Consider the following 13582-nt stretch of genomic DNA (forward strand, 5'->3'; position numbering starts at 1 on the left):
AGCCCATTCTTTTAAGCTCAAAAATATTAGATTGTTTTTGGAGCTGTATTAAAACAGTATTAATATAATAATATATTGTCTCTTTTTTTTTTTTACTTCCCTACCTTAGCATCCTTGGGTTTAACCACTTTCATGAAGGCACCTCTAACCAGAGCTTCCTCTCTTTCTTTCCTGGTTACTTGCCGAGTATCAAGAAATTTCAGGTTTTTCAATTTGTGCAGAACAAAGTACCTGGCAGATAGCAACAATCATAGAGTTAAAAGTCAGTAATAAACAAAGATATACTCACAAATTAAATGATTACAATAGCAATAAATAGCAAAGAGTCTTTATTTCTTCTCTCTGTCCTCCCTCATGCCCTTTCCATGGAATGTAACTTATGTGAAAAGTTACTATACTTTGTCTCGAATGAAAATTTTTATAGGTTGCCCATAAAAATTTAATAATGTGTAGATCAAATAGGTCAGAATATTGTCACCATGTACATGTATATAATCTAAAGATATTACTGAGGTATAAGTCGGGAATAATATAAATTGGAAATTATTTTTAAATTGCTGGTTTAGACTTCTGAGTAACTTTAAGAATTCCATTCCATGTAGCAGGGAAAAAAACTGATCTGAGGCACCAGAAAGAGTTTCCAGCAAACAACCAACCACTGGCAAACACTTCTTCACATTTATATTACATTTTCCTAAAAACTAAATAATCGGCAACATCAGAGCCTCATATGAATAGTAAATCAGGGGGAAATGTGATTTTTCTTCTTACATACATTCTGAAATACACTCCTTTGTCAGCGTTCTCTTAGCATCAAAACAAGAATTTGTCAAAAGAAGACAGAGTTTTTCCAAGAATCTGCTCTCCAGAACTAAATTTTGCCACATTTGGAAGCAGAATTTCAATTTGGTCCTACAAGGAAACAAGGTGTTCATAAGGCATGGATTCCAGCTCAAGACTGAATGTGGAAGCACTCAGGGAGAGACCATTTTTCAAAAAATATTCTCACAATTTAAAGTTTCCAGTCGTATTCATCAGTATCCTATACATCCTTTTAACTCAAAGCACAGCAACATTTTAGTTGCAAAAAGTACCATCAATTCCTTGTATGGAGAGGCAGAGGACACAGTAGATCAGAAACAAAGTAAGACACATGACTGTAGCAAATCAAAATACCAAACCACCTCACATACATGTTATTTACATTTAGTCAATCAAATGTGAAGCAGCCATTGCAAAGTGAGGAAGTGCCCAGCTTCCTGATGGGGGGTAAAATGGTGCTTGATAATGTCCCCCATGCCTAGCTGCTTCTCATAAACATCTAGTCCGTCAGAAACTCCTCATCATGCAATCCCTTCTGGCAGTGGAAGGAAGAAATTGTAGCAGAAAACTATGCATAAAACAGTATTTTGAAACAGAACTTCTCTAAAAAAGAAATTCTTTTAAAAGGTAAGAATTATCTTATAATTCTGTTCTCAAGGCCAGATGGGCACTTGGAAAAGACTGTAAGTCTCTCCACCTACAACCAAGCAAAATGTAATGCTGTAAAGAAATCATTCAGCCACATACAACTTTCCTTTAAAGCAACAGCCTCATAAAATCATTAATGAGTGAACTGAATATGATCAGCGCTGAAAAGCTCAGATCATTTAAATGAGAATCCTGACTATAGAATCATAGAATAGAATCATAGAATAATTAAGGTTGAAAAAGATGTTTAAGATCATCTAGTCCAACAGTTCACCTATCCGGGATCTATCTGGCTGACCAGGAATGCCGATAGATGGTGGAAAGCAGTTTGGAAACCATCTCTGCCAATTCTCTCAGCCATCTGGCTCCGTGGTCTTGTGACAGTCTAGATGGAGTAGGTTTCCAACATCCTCCACCTGGATCATGGGGTATTTATCCTGCTCCCCATCCCAGGTCAGGAGATAGATTACCCTGAGGATAGCTGGTCTGACTATCAAAGATAGATGTAAAGAAAGCATGGAGAACTTCAGCCTTCTTCTTATCCTCAATGATCATGATTCTCCACATCTAGGAAAGGATAGAGGTTCTCCTCAGTCCTCATATTAATAAACATATTTGTTAATGAAATTTTTGTTGTTTTTTTACTAAGTGGCCAGGATGAGTTCACGCTTTTGCCTTTCTAATATTCTGCCTGTATGTCCTAGCAACTTCTTTGTACTCTCTCTGAGTTGCCCATCCCCTCTTCCATAGGAGGCAAGCTCTTTTTCTCCCAGAGTTTCAGCAAAAGTTCTCTGTTCATCCATGCCAGACTTCTTCCCCTCCAGCTCACCTTACAACACATGGGGACAGCCTCCTCCTGCACCTTTAATTAAGACTTTCTTCTCAAGAAACATCCAACCTTCCTGGACCTCCTTAACCTTCAGGGCAGATTCCCAAGGGATTCTTCTAATACCTGAATAGTTCAAAGTGGGGCCTCCAGAAGTCCTTGGCTGCACTTCCACTGACCTCCCTCCTGACTTCACCAATAAAAGAGAACTCTACCATTTTGTGGTCACTCTGCCTAAGACAGATGACTTTGTGTGATAGTATAAGAAGAATATGGAGGAGAATCACCTTGAAAACACATCATATTCTGAGGCCATTTCTTAAGCAATACTACTAATCTAGGAGACAGGCACATTCATATGCTCCTCCCAGCTCTCCTGGCTGCCCTTCTAGTCCTCTCTGGCATTTTGCTAGCCCTTATCTTTCAGTAGAGGAAAATCTACCCAACTTGTGTTACAGGCAGAAAAGCTCTGATGACAACAGATTCTTTGAGATGAACATGTGTACAGAAGGAAACAATATGTCAGGATGGAAGAAGAGTGAAGCTAAAAACGAATAAAGACACCCACTAAGTGTAGGGTGAGAAAAGATGAATATTCAGGTAAAGAAAACATCAGTATTGGAAAATCAGCAAATGTTTAATGATGGAATGAAATATGCCACTGAAAAGCAGGCTGTAGCAAAAATGACAACAGACTAAGACAGCACTGTCATCTTTGCTGACTTTGGATCACAGCCCTAATGTCAGTCTCTCAATCATTTCAAAAGAGCTTAAAATTATAATAGCATTCCTTGATACAAATGTATTTCTGTATTTTTAAGTGCATCCTGACTGCATTTCAAAAACAGAATTAACACCAGTACTTGCTAATTCGAAAAACAACACAAAAAATCCCACCCACATAAACTAAGCAACAATCTACATGACGAGCCAGAGTAGGTTTTTTTTTTAATTTAAATTTAGTACAAATATTAAAGGACAGTATTGAGGTTAAGTCATTCATACCAAGAGTAAAACAAAGATAGGTCAATGATTGATCCTTTTAAAAATTGATTTGAAATACAATTCCACTTATTCAGATTTCTCTTACTAAATAAGGTATAAAAGTAATCTGAATTATGTGGAAAGGTTAGGGTGGTTTTTCCTTAAATAGCTGAAGAAAATTGTTGGATTTCTTGGTTATATTTTAGCTAGAAATATGAAGATGCAGTTTCAATCTAAATGCAACAAAAGTTTGCCATAAAAATAGAGAAAAGGATTACCAAATCCCTGGAATGAACACTTTACAATATCAATTCAACCCTTGTAAATTTAATCCAGGGTTATTTGTTGCACAAAATCTCTTTACTGTGATGTATGACTTAGTTACTAAGGTTATCACAGCAGTATCCTAAAGTTGCATAGTACATAAAACATTTCAGTTAACAATGCAGGGAGGTTAACTCCCACAGATAACCTACTATCAGAGGGTTAGAGCAGATGACATGCCTCTGTCAGCTTTCAGGAGCTATTGATGGTTCAATCAGTCTGTTTTGAAGGTAAAGTACAACAAAAGGGCACTAAACTTATTCAAACTGTCAACAGGGACTATCTGGAATGTTGCTTGCAGGTAAGTAATTTTGGGTGTTTTAAGAGTATTATCAAACACTGATGGCTGCAGAAAAAGACAGCTACTAATAACACAGAATGCAGCCATCATAAAATACTTTATGGCATGTACTAGGATCCATAAATTTCATGACACATTGCACCTGTTTTGGACTGTAAAATCAGTAGTTAAGAGAATGCTGTTTAATGAGGAAAGATCCATCTACTTTTTATATTCTAAGTTTAGGAAGATTTATTTTAGATTAGGGATTGACAGGCAGCATTTCCCTTCCCCTCCATTCTTTTTTAGATCACTTTGAAACATAGCACTGCTCCATGTGCTCTGAGACTACTGTTACTGGACTTAACATCTTTGCAGTGGTATGAAAGAAAGTAATCATCTTCGGTGATAAGGATAAAGATGAGCTATGGAGAGAAGGTGCTTAGATATCCATCTATCACTGATGTTCTGGTTCACAGCAGATTAAGAAAATGAACTATATAAGGAAAGTTGCATCTTCATTTGTCCAGAATCATCACCCCACACTATAACCTACCTGTGCCAAGAGTTCTGTGAAAGTAAATTAACAATAGATACCTATCATACAGAAATGGGAACACTCAGGGATAGGGGAAAAATATATATAACATTTCATGTTTTTCAGTCTTAGTTAAGTGAAAATGACAATGAAGATTAACAATTAATTTGCCAATTTTGTAAGTGTTGCATGTGATCAGTATTATTTTTGATAACTTTTATACGGGCTTGTCAAGAAATTGGAGAAGAGGGATGGAATTCAGGGAGCATTTGCAAAGGGAGACTGTGAGTTTGGGATACAGCTGCTATTGACATTTGCAAAAGCTCAGTGGGGCAAAACCTTTCTTCTTCCAAACAGAATGGAATTCAGAAAGGAATATGAAAAAAGAACTTTCAGTTTAATTATTGCTATTTATTAATGCACAATTCTAGTTTATTTTATGTGAAGAAATACCGTCTCTGATACAGGCTTAATTTACATTCTTTAATAAACTACAAATTTGTATTCTCAACTCTGCCATACAAACAGGAAACTTATCTAAGTCTTAACCAAGCATATTCTGGTTATGTTTGTATTTCTTTACTGTCAATACTTTAAAAATAATCTTTTTGTTATTCTTTCACTCCCCAAAACCAGCCACAATTCATACAACCTTTGGAGATAATTTCACAGACCAAGAAAAACAGATCAGTAAGTGTTCCTTAAAGAAGCAAGCAGAAGAAATTAACAAATTTATTTAAAAAATACATAATAAATATATCAGTCCTGATCAAAACAGTTACAAATTACTTTTACGTCAACTATATTTTGTTAAATAGCTTCAGTACTTTTTTTTTTTTTTTAATAATCAGACCGGTAGGTCCAGGCATAAAAAATTTTTCAAAATATTAAACAGTTTCTATACTCTATTCTTTCCTAGTATCCAATTATTCCAGGAAATTTCTATTCTATGCTGTGAACACCATAATAAGAAAAATCATATAACGTCATAGCATCAAAAGGCTTAGATTCATTTATTACCTCCCCAGGCAAAGCAGACAAGTTACAGAATACGGCTGGTCTCCTGATGCTGAAAGATACTAGCATTGCCTGTAACCCATACTACAAGAAAATCTTTAAAGTGGCAATAAGGTAATTTGGAAAGAAATGCTATATTTTCTCCTACTATTATAGGAAAAGAACAGAAAGTTTGGATATGTTATAGTTTTAGATAAAATAAACCGTTCCTTTGAGCTTCAGTGGATGACTATGATAAGAATTAGAATTTGTCTAGCCCTTCATTTTGCACTTGTATTAATAAAATCTGGAATAAAAAGGGAACTGTATGCTTTAAGTTTAAAACTCAGAATTAATCTAGAACTGAAAAAATATAGAAACATTTGCCCAGAAGAATGCAGAAATGTCTAGCTCTATTAGTATCATAACTAACATCTAATGAACCATACAGTACTTGTGTTACTGCATTCCTTCTTATTGATGATTGTAGAATTTAAAAATAATATACCTATTTCCAACTTTGAAGAGCCGATTATGCTCTCAGTTACACTCTTGTAAATTAGCAATATTAAATAACCTAAATTAGCAATAGTAAATAACCTAAAGAGGCAAAGCAGCATCAGCATTCAAATGGGGAGAGGTAAGATTATGAACAAACAAGTTCAGGAAACAACTAGATTTTTTTGTGTGTACCACCAAAAAAAAAATAAATATAAAAAATAATAAAAAAAAAGCAACAAGAAAACGAAGTTTCAAAACCTATACCAGGCAGAACATTGTTGGCTGCAGAATTTTCATCTGTGACAAATCGTTTCCCACCACAGAGTTAAGGAAGCCAGATCATGATGCCTACCAGTTCAACCTGATCTAGGAAGCCTATTTTGGCAGCAGGTTAGACTAGATAATCTCTAGAGCTCCCTTCCAGCCCCTACAAAATTTGTGATTTTGTGACATTAAACCAACATCTTCCAGAACAGTGAGCATGATGCTACAGGATCACTGGCTCAATACAAACTTAGCACTATCTGATGACAGTCATATAATCCTCCATATATTATAATCTTCTCTGCTCTACTTCAGTACAGGAATCTCTATGAATTAGAACTATGAATTCTATCCATATACATGTAACAACCATGGTTATGTTTTGACTTACTGTGTTAGTATGGGCAAATTGGAGTATGCTGGACATCAATTTACCTATCTGATAAAAACAAATTATAGTAGCTTTTGCTCCTAAGTCTTTACAATGGCTAGTCTCAGATGAAAGTTGTGTAGCTATTTGATGTCTGTTAAATCCAGTTTTCTTCCAAGTACTGTAGAAATTATAAGGTCTTGTGTAAATAGTGAAGTAACGTAGATTCATAGATTATAGAGGCAGAAGGAAATCCCCTAAACATACCAAGAAGTACATAAAATATGCATCACAGTGCTACAAATCGCAATTTCTCCTTCCAAAAGGGAGCTGCATTACTAAGTTCATTGACAGTTGAACTGACACGTGAAGCCTCCTATCCCTTCTTGAAAATATATTTTTATTACCATTAAAATTTAAAAAAAACAATTTAAAAGCAATGAGAAGGTTATAAATATGCTATGTATATTTATAAACATCAAGGAAGCTGAAAAGTCTATAAGATGTCCTAGTATTTCACAGAATCAAACCTTTGGGATAGGAATAGCTGAATTAGCTTGAAAAGGTAATCCATCCAAAATGCTTGTTCTTCCTTTCTTACTGCTGTATCTTAAGAGAACTTCATAAGGTTATCATCATTTGCTCCCCTTGCCAAAGATAGCATATCTCATATAGGCACTTTTAAGCTAATTTAAAATAAACTGAGGCATTGGTTTTCCCTTGCCCTTGTTTCCATGTCAACAGCACTTAATGAATGCATCATTCCAGGAAATGTCAATAAGAAGCAAAGAATGAACAAGCACTAAAAACTTCACACATGGCATACATCCTTCACAATCATATCACTTTAATGAAAATAGGTGAGGTCACCTGCAGCATTAGCAAATGCTTTGTAATACATTCTGACCCAAATGATTTTTCACAGTTCAGTAACACCCTGTTTGAAGTTTTCACAGCAAACAATACACCCATAGGACTGACCAAGTGCGGGTACAAGAGAAGCAACCAGCAATTACTGTGTTGACTTCTGTTACTTTGATCTCCAGGTCATGACCTGTGCTTTCACCCAGTCTTCAAAGTAGAGATTGTAGAATAGGTTATTTTAGAACATGTACTGCTTTGCAAGTGGTTTTTCTGTGTATTTGTTGCTTCCCATTTAAGGCAAAAGATTTTCAGTCTTTCATATTGCCATTGTATTTTCTGATTTTAATTCCAGCAGTGAGGAGAAATTCCTGAAATTTTCCTTTACTCTCAATCCCAAGATAAACTTTCACAAAATATCATCTCTCAAAACTGGAAAACTTAAAAAAATAAAATAAAATAAAATAAAATTAGGAGTGATAGCACAATATTTTCTTACAGAAATAAATTAAAGCACTTTTATAATGGTGGAAAAACAAACAAACAAAAAATCACCCAACACTTTTAAAAAGGAACCAAACAGGTTTGGTTATAAAAATATCACTGAATGAAGCTTTCTGTTTTCTTTCCCTCTCCAATAAAAAATTCATTAACACACAGAAATGCCATCAATTTGTTCTCCTACGCATTTGAAGGTAAGGAGAAATAATAGGGCATGGAAAACAAAACAAAACATTTTACTGTTTCTTTTTTATTATTTTTCCCAAAGAGCAACCTACTCAAATGCTAGTATGTTTCTAAGAAAAAAAGCAATCATTTTGAAAGAAAGTCACACTGTTTTTGGATAAAACATATTTGCAATGAAAAAAAACAAAAAAACAAAACACAAACAAAAAAAAAACCAAAAAAAAAAGACGAGCTATAGCACTGAACTGCTCATTGAAATAGTGAATTTCTTGATGATCCAGATCCTTACATCTCAATTAAAAAAACATGTTACCTAACTATTTCTGATAAACTCTAATTATTTTTTTAAGATAAAATACTCCTTTTATTTCTGTTGCTAATATATTTGTAAATTAATGAAGTTTTAAAAACTTGATTTTGCACAATTTTTTTTTACAGTTGAAATTTTTTACAGGACTTCTCAGTTTGCTGGAATGTGAAGATTAAAAAAAGCTTTGATTTCCAGCATCTTTCTCATTCTGATTGAGGAATTAAATAGTCTGAACTCTAATTGAACTTAGTAGGAATGAAATTAAAGCTCAATGAAAAATGAAGCTGTGGTTCCAATGGTCACTGCAAAAAAGAGTCAAAGTTTTTGATAAAATGTTTATTTCATTGAGGTTCACTGAAATACACTGTTTTGATGTTTTCAATGTGACAAAATTTTTCTAAAAGCTTTAAAAAAAAAAAAAGTTACTTCAGAACCTGAAAAAAATGCCAAAGCTCACTACTACAATTATTTGCTTTTAAGATTAGTAGCAATACATCTATTCTGTAGAGTTGAATTTGTAAATTTTGGGAAAGGAACAAAATGTCTAAGTTTCTGCAGAACACGTATTAAAAACTGAATAACTAGTAGACTTCTTTTAATCAGTTTCATCATTATTCATTACATAAATATACTGCTGTAAAGACAAATTATATATACACACACACATTATATGCATACAAAATGAGTATTTATACATGTGTGTACACATATACAAAAACATTTTTTTTGTTTGCCTTTGAATGTAATACTGTCCTGCAAATACAAGTTACATAATGTAACAAAATCATGGAAAATTATCAGGAAGCTTTAATTACAGCAGCAGAACCATCATTCAACAAATTGGAAGTCCACGCGTCTTTCTTGAACAAGCTTTAATTAACACAGTTTATATAGAAAAAATACCTAAGGTTTTGAAAAGTTGGGAGGAAAGAAAATGGAGGCAATGTTGCACTTTCCAGCAGATGCATAAATACAATCATTTCACACTTTTGACACAGTGGTTTGCCATGATGTGACCTAAAACTACCTTGACCTCCCTGAAATCAACATTTTGCATTGAAATGAAACAACAGACACGCTTGTTTTGATGTACGGCTGCATGACATATTATAAATATTACATCACATAACCACAGAGGATGTCAATCAATAAAGAATTTTTTCAGACAGCACTAAATGAACCATAGGTTCTTGCCTCTGAATGGCTCCTTTAAGGTACTATTTTTGCTTAAATGATTAATAGGAGACATTGTCAGAAAACATACTTAAAGTGAAAAACAGTAAACTGAAGAAATATCATTCATTTTTAAGCAATTCTCCACTGCAAATGTCACATAAATTTATACAGAGACAGCATTGTTAGACTCCTGTAAGTTGGATAGTAGGCATATCTTCCACATACATGCAAAAGCAATGGGAAAATATTTTATTAAATTTAGCTGCTCTACTTGTTGAAAACTAAAATACTCTAGATATGTTAGATTCAAAAGTAGATTTGTTAGGAGGTAAAAATCTTTGAATTAATGATAACCAAGAAATCCTTTTCAAAAATCTGGAACAAAGTAAAAAAATGTATCTGCACACAGAAAAACTCTGCTGCTGTTTTAATCTACAGTATTTATGAGCAACAACCTACTGTATCCAATTCATGCAGCTTCCTAATAAATCCGCTTTTGGTCTCCTCCACTTTGTGCTGTTTTTACACTAGCTCCTACAGGATACTTTGGATTACGTGAAGATATTTTCAGGAGTTTTGTAACTCTGAATATTCCAAGTGATCTGCTAACAAGAAGTGAGCTCGGTCTCTGTCTAAGGTTGTCAGCACACTGACCAGTACTGCTTGCCTGCAACTTGCTTCACAGAGAGACATTTTCAGCTCAAGTGCAAGTGCACAAAGACTGGAAGCTTGAATCAGATGTGAACAAGAAAAAAATATTTCTAAAAATAATAATAATAATCAATGTCTTACTTGTCTAACAATTACAGCTATGAAAAATTGTCACTTCAGCAAGAAATTCCATAAGCTTTAGACCTATACTCACAACCACCTCATGGGTAATCTAGCTCATTAAAATTGCATTATAGAGATGGCTAGCCTATTTGATTTGATTCTAAACACCAACAGTTCTGAGTAAAGAACCACAATACAGTAGGCCTTTCTTCTGTGTTCTTTATTAGTGTCTTGATCCCTCTAATAGAAGAAATGCTCACCATAATCAGAAATTAACAGAAGACAATGTGACTGGCTGAGTACAGCGACTTTTTTTATTACTTTTTTTTATTAGCTGTTGCCATTAGTATATATAACAGTTGCCTTACCTTGGCCTTAAAGAAGGAAAGGACATAGGTAAATACATACGAGTATCCTCATTCAGGAAAGCCTGTGTAAACCTGTTCAGCTCAATCTGAACATCACTGAAATAGCTCCCGAAATATTTTCTAAGAGGGATTGCATTGAAATTGGGTTACTCAAATTCATAGGTGTTTCATGGCAGAACATGGCACGCTGCCTTCAGAAGAGAGAGAGTAAATGATTTGTTCAGGACTATGAGTTGGATTTAGTTCAATATTTCTTCAGTATTAAAAACAAAGCTGACATACTTTATGTTTATAATTGAAGACACTAACCTGTATCTCTGGTAGTCATCTTCATCCTTTTCTTTGCAGACCAATTCATTAGGGCAGGCCACATTTCCAAGCAAACTGAGATACTGTAATGAGGGCACAACTTCAGCCAAATGATCCAAAAGGCTTTCTAATTCTGTTATGTGTCAAAGGTTGTGTGTTAAGGATTCGATGACACGTCTGAAGAAAAGCATTTAGAGTTGCATCACTGCTGATTTAAACATACATTTCAATAACTGACAATCAAATTTAGTATGGCATTCGGGGAAATGTCACATTAATTGTTCCAAGGGCAAACAGGGATAAACTTTAGTCAGTTTGTTGGCATGGAATGAAAGAATTTGGCTGTTTTGTCAGTCTTTTCTTTCCTAGGTGGTTCACTACAGAACATTAAAACTTTGACAAAATGATGGATGCTGTGTGGTAAAATGGCTAGAAATTGCTATTGCCATGAAGCTTTTCCAGCATGGAAACAAACAGTTTCACAGAACATTCATCACTAATATATTCAGTCCACTAGAAAATGAGTTTGTTTTTTTTTTTTAAGTCAAACCACAACAATCCACTTCATTCTCAGAATAAAAATACTTTTAGTGCCACGACATTTGTAATTACTCAATTAGTACATGCAAATAAATGATTCTATAAAAGCAACATAAAGAATTTAATATGTATTTTATACATAAGTTTTGAAGTCCACAAAGCGTATCTTTCATTAAAATAGCCTTATACTTTGGTGTTATGAGACATTTCAACTTAAGTATATTCCTCAGAACATAAATGATGACACATTTTTGATATTGTAAAATATATTAAAACAAAAAAACAAGCAGAATTAATCTTTCAACCACTGCAATATTGGATATCACTGCTTAGGTTTAAGCATAACAATATTCAACTATACTGAAATATACTGATTGAACAACTAGAGTAAATTTTTGTTAAAGCGCAGTCTCAGAGAATCACACTACACATTCTTGTTTGGTTCAATTTACATGCAAAACTTGAAATTCTAAAAAAAAGAGGCCATATGTATGTGTGCATGTAGTTTTTGGTGCTTAAAACTTGACTGTTTTAGACAATAGTAGTAATTATTCAAAACCATTACGGATATTTCACTGTTCTGTTTTTATCTACTCCTGCTGTTACAGACCACAACTATTATTTTAAATCGTCAGTTCACTTGTGTTGCTATTATTTATACTTGATTTATGTGTTTCTGTTATCTTTGTTATTTTTAGGTGATGGAATTTACTTTATTTCTTCACCTCAATATCTTAAGGGCAACAGAAGCAATACAGAATGAAAAGAGCAGCTTCACTGTTAAAAACGTCTTCTTTTTTTTTCCGAAATTTCATTTTATTTCCAAACATAAGATCATGTTGACAATTTTTAATTTTAGCATATTAAAAAACAGCATAGTCATACTCAAAGCTAATGTTCTCTACCAAAATATCTGAGGAAATTACACTTAAATATTTTCATGAGTGAGAAAAATTAGAGTTTGGAATTGATATGTGACTACAGAATGCTACAGCCATCAAATCATTAACTAGAACATAAGAAAAACTGAATCATGAAGTATCACATAATATAACGCATCTCATCCACGATAAAGACACCACCAAAATTCTCATCTTCATTTCTAGACCTCTAGATCACACATAAAATTTTAAAATAAATTATTTTCATGGCCCTTTTGGGAAGGATGCAAATTTGATGAGAAGGCCATGGAACTGTAGAATCATTTGCGAGTTGGAAGGTTGGAAGACCTTTAGCGGTCATCTAGCCTAACTCCCCTTCAATGAACAGGGATACCTACAGCTTGATGAGGTCCTGTCCAGCCTGACCTTGAGTGTTTGCAAGGATGGGGCACCTACCACCTCTCTGGGCAAACTGTTCCAGTGCTTTACCACATCTCCTGTAAGAAATGTTTTTTCTTCTAACCAATTCTAAGTCTTCCCTCCTTTAGTCTGAAACTGTTTCCCCTTGCCCTGCCACAACAGACCCTGCTGAAGAGTCTGCTCCCTTCTCTCTTATAGCCCCCCCTTTAGATACTGAAAGGTTGCTATGCTGGAGCTTTCCCTTCACCAGACTAAACAGCCCCAGCTCTTTTAGCCTGACTTGGTAGCGGAGGTGCTCCATTCCTTGGATCATTTTTGTAGCCCTTCTCTAGACATGTTCCAACAGGTCCATGTACAGAAGACCCCACATCTGGATGCAGTACTCCAGATAGGTCTCACCAGTGCAGAGGGCAGGATTACCTCCCTCACCCGGCTAGAATGTCACAAACTCTTTTTCCACACGTGTTCAACTAAGAAGATTTTTTAAATTTTCAAGGACTATTAGAAGAGTGCTTGCATCTAGCACTCTCCCTCAGCCAGGAGAAACAATTTCTTTCAGGACTGATTAAATTGCACAAAGTTTTCATTAGATAAGTAATTTATTATTACAAAAAGCAGAAAACAGTTATTTCAATTACAATGACACAGAAGGGGTTAGCTGTTGCAAAGCCTACATCTCATCTATCCATGCCCTATTTAAAAA

General features: G+C 34.5%; 1 protein-coding gene across 1 annotated transcript in view; it reads right to left on the minus strand.

Annotated features, from left to right (window-relative positions):
- LRMDA (leucine rich melanocyte differentiation associated) overlaps positions 1-13582 on the minus strand; it is a 640442-nt gene that overhangs the window by 268585 nt on the left and 358275 nt on the right. Inside the window, exons 4-5 of the mRNA XM_010714365.3 lie at positions 11039-11178; positions 105-231 (exon numbers count right to left, since the gene is read on the minus strand). Coding sequence (XP_010712667.1) covers positions 105-231; positions 11039-11178 — 267 coding nt within the window. The remainder of the gene's footprint in view (positions 1-104; positions 232-11038; positions 11179-13582) is intronic.

This window comes from Meleagris gallopavo, chromosome 8 (genome assembly GCF_000146605.3).
Source record: "Meleagris gallopavo isolate NT-WF06-2002-E0010 breed Aviagen turkey brand Nicholas breeding stock chromosome 8, Turkey_5.1, whole genome shotgun sequence".
Lineage (NCBI taxonomy): Eukaryota > Metazoa > Chordata > Aves > Galliformes > Phasianidae > Meleagris > Meleagris gallopavo.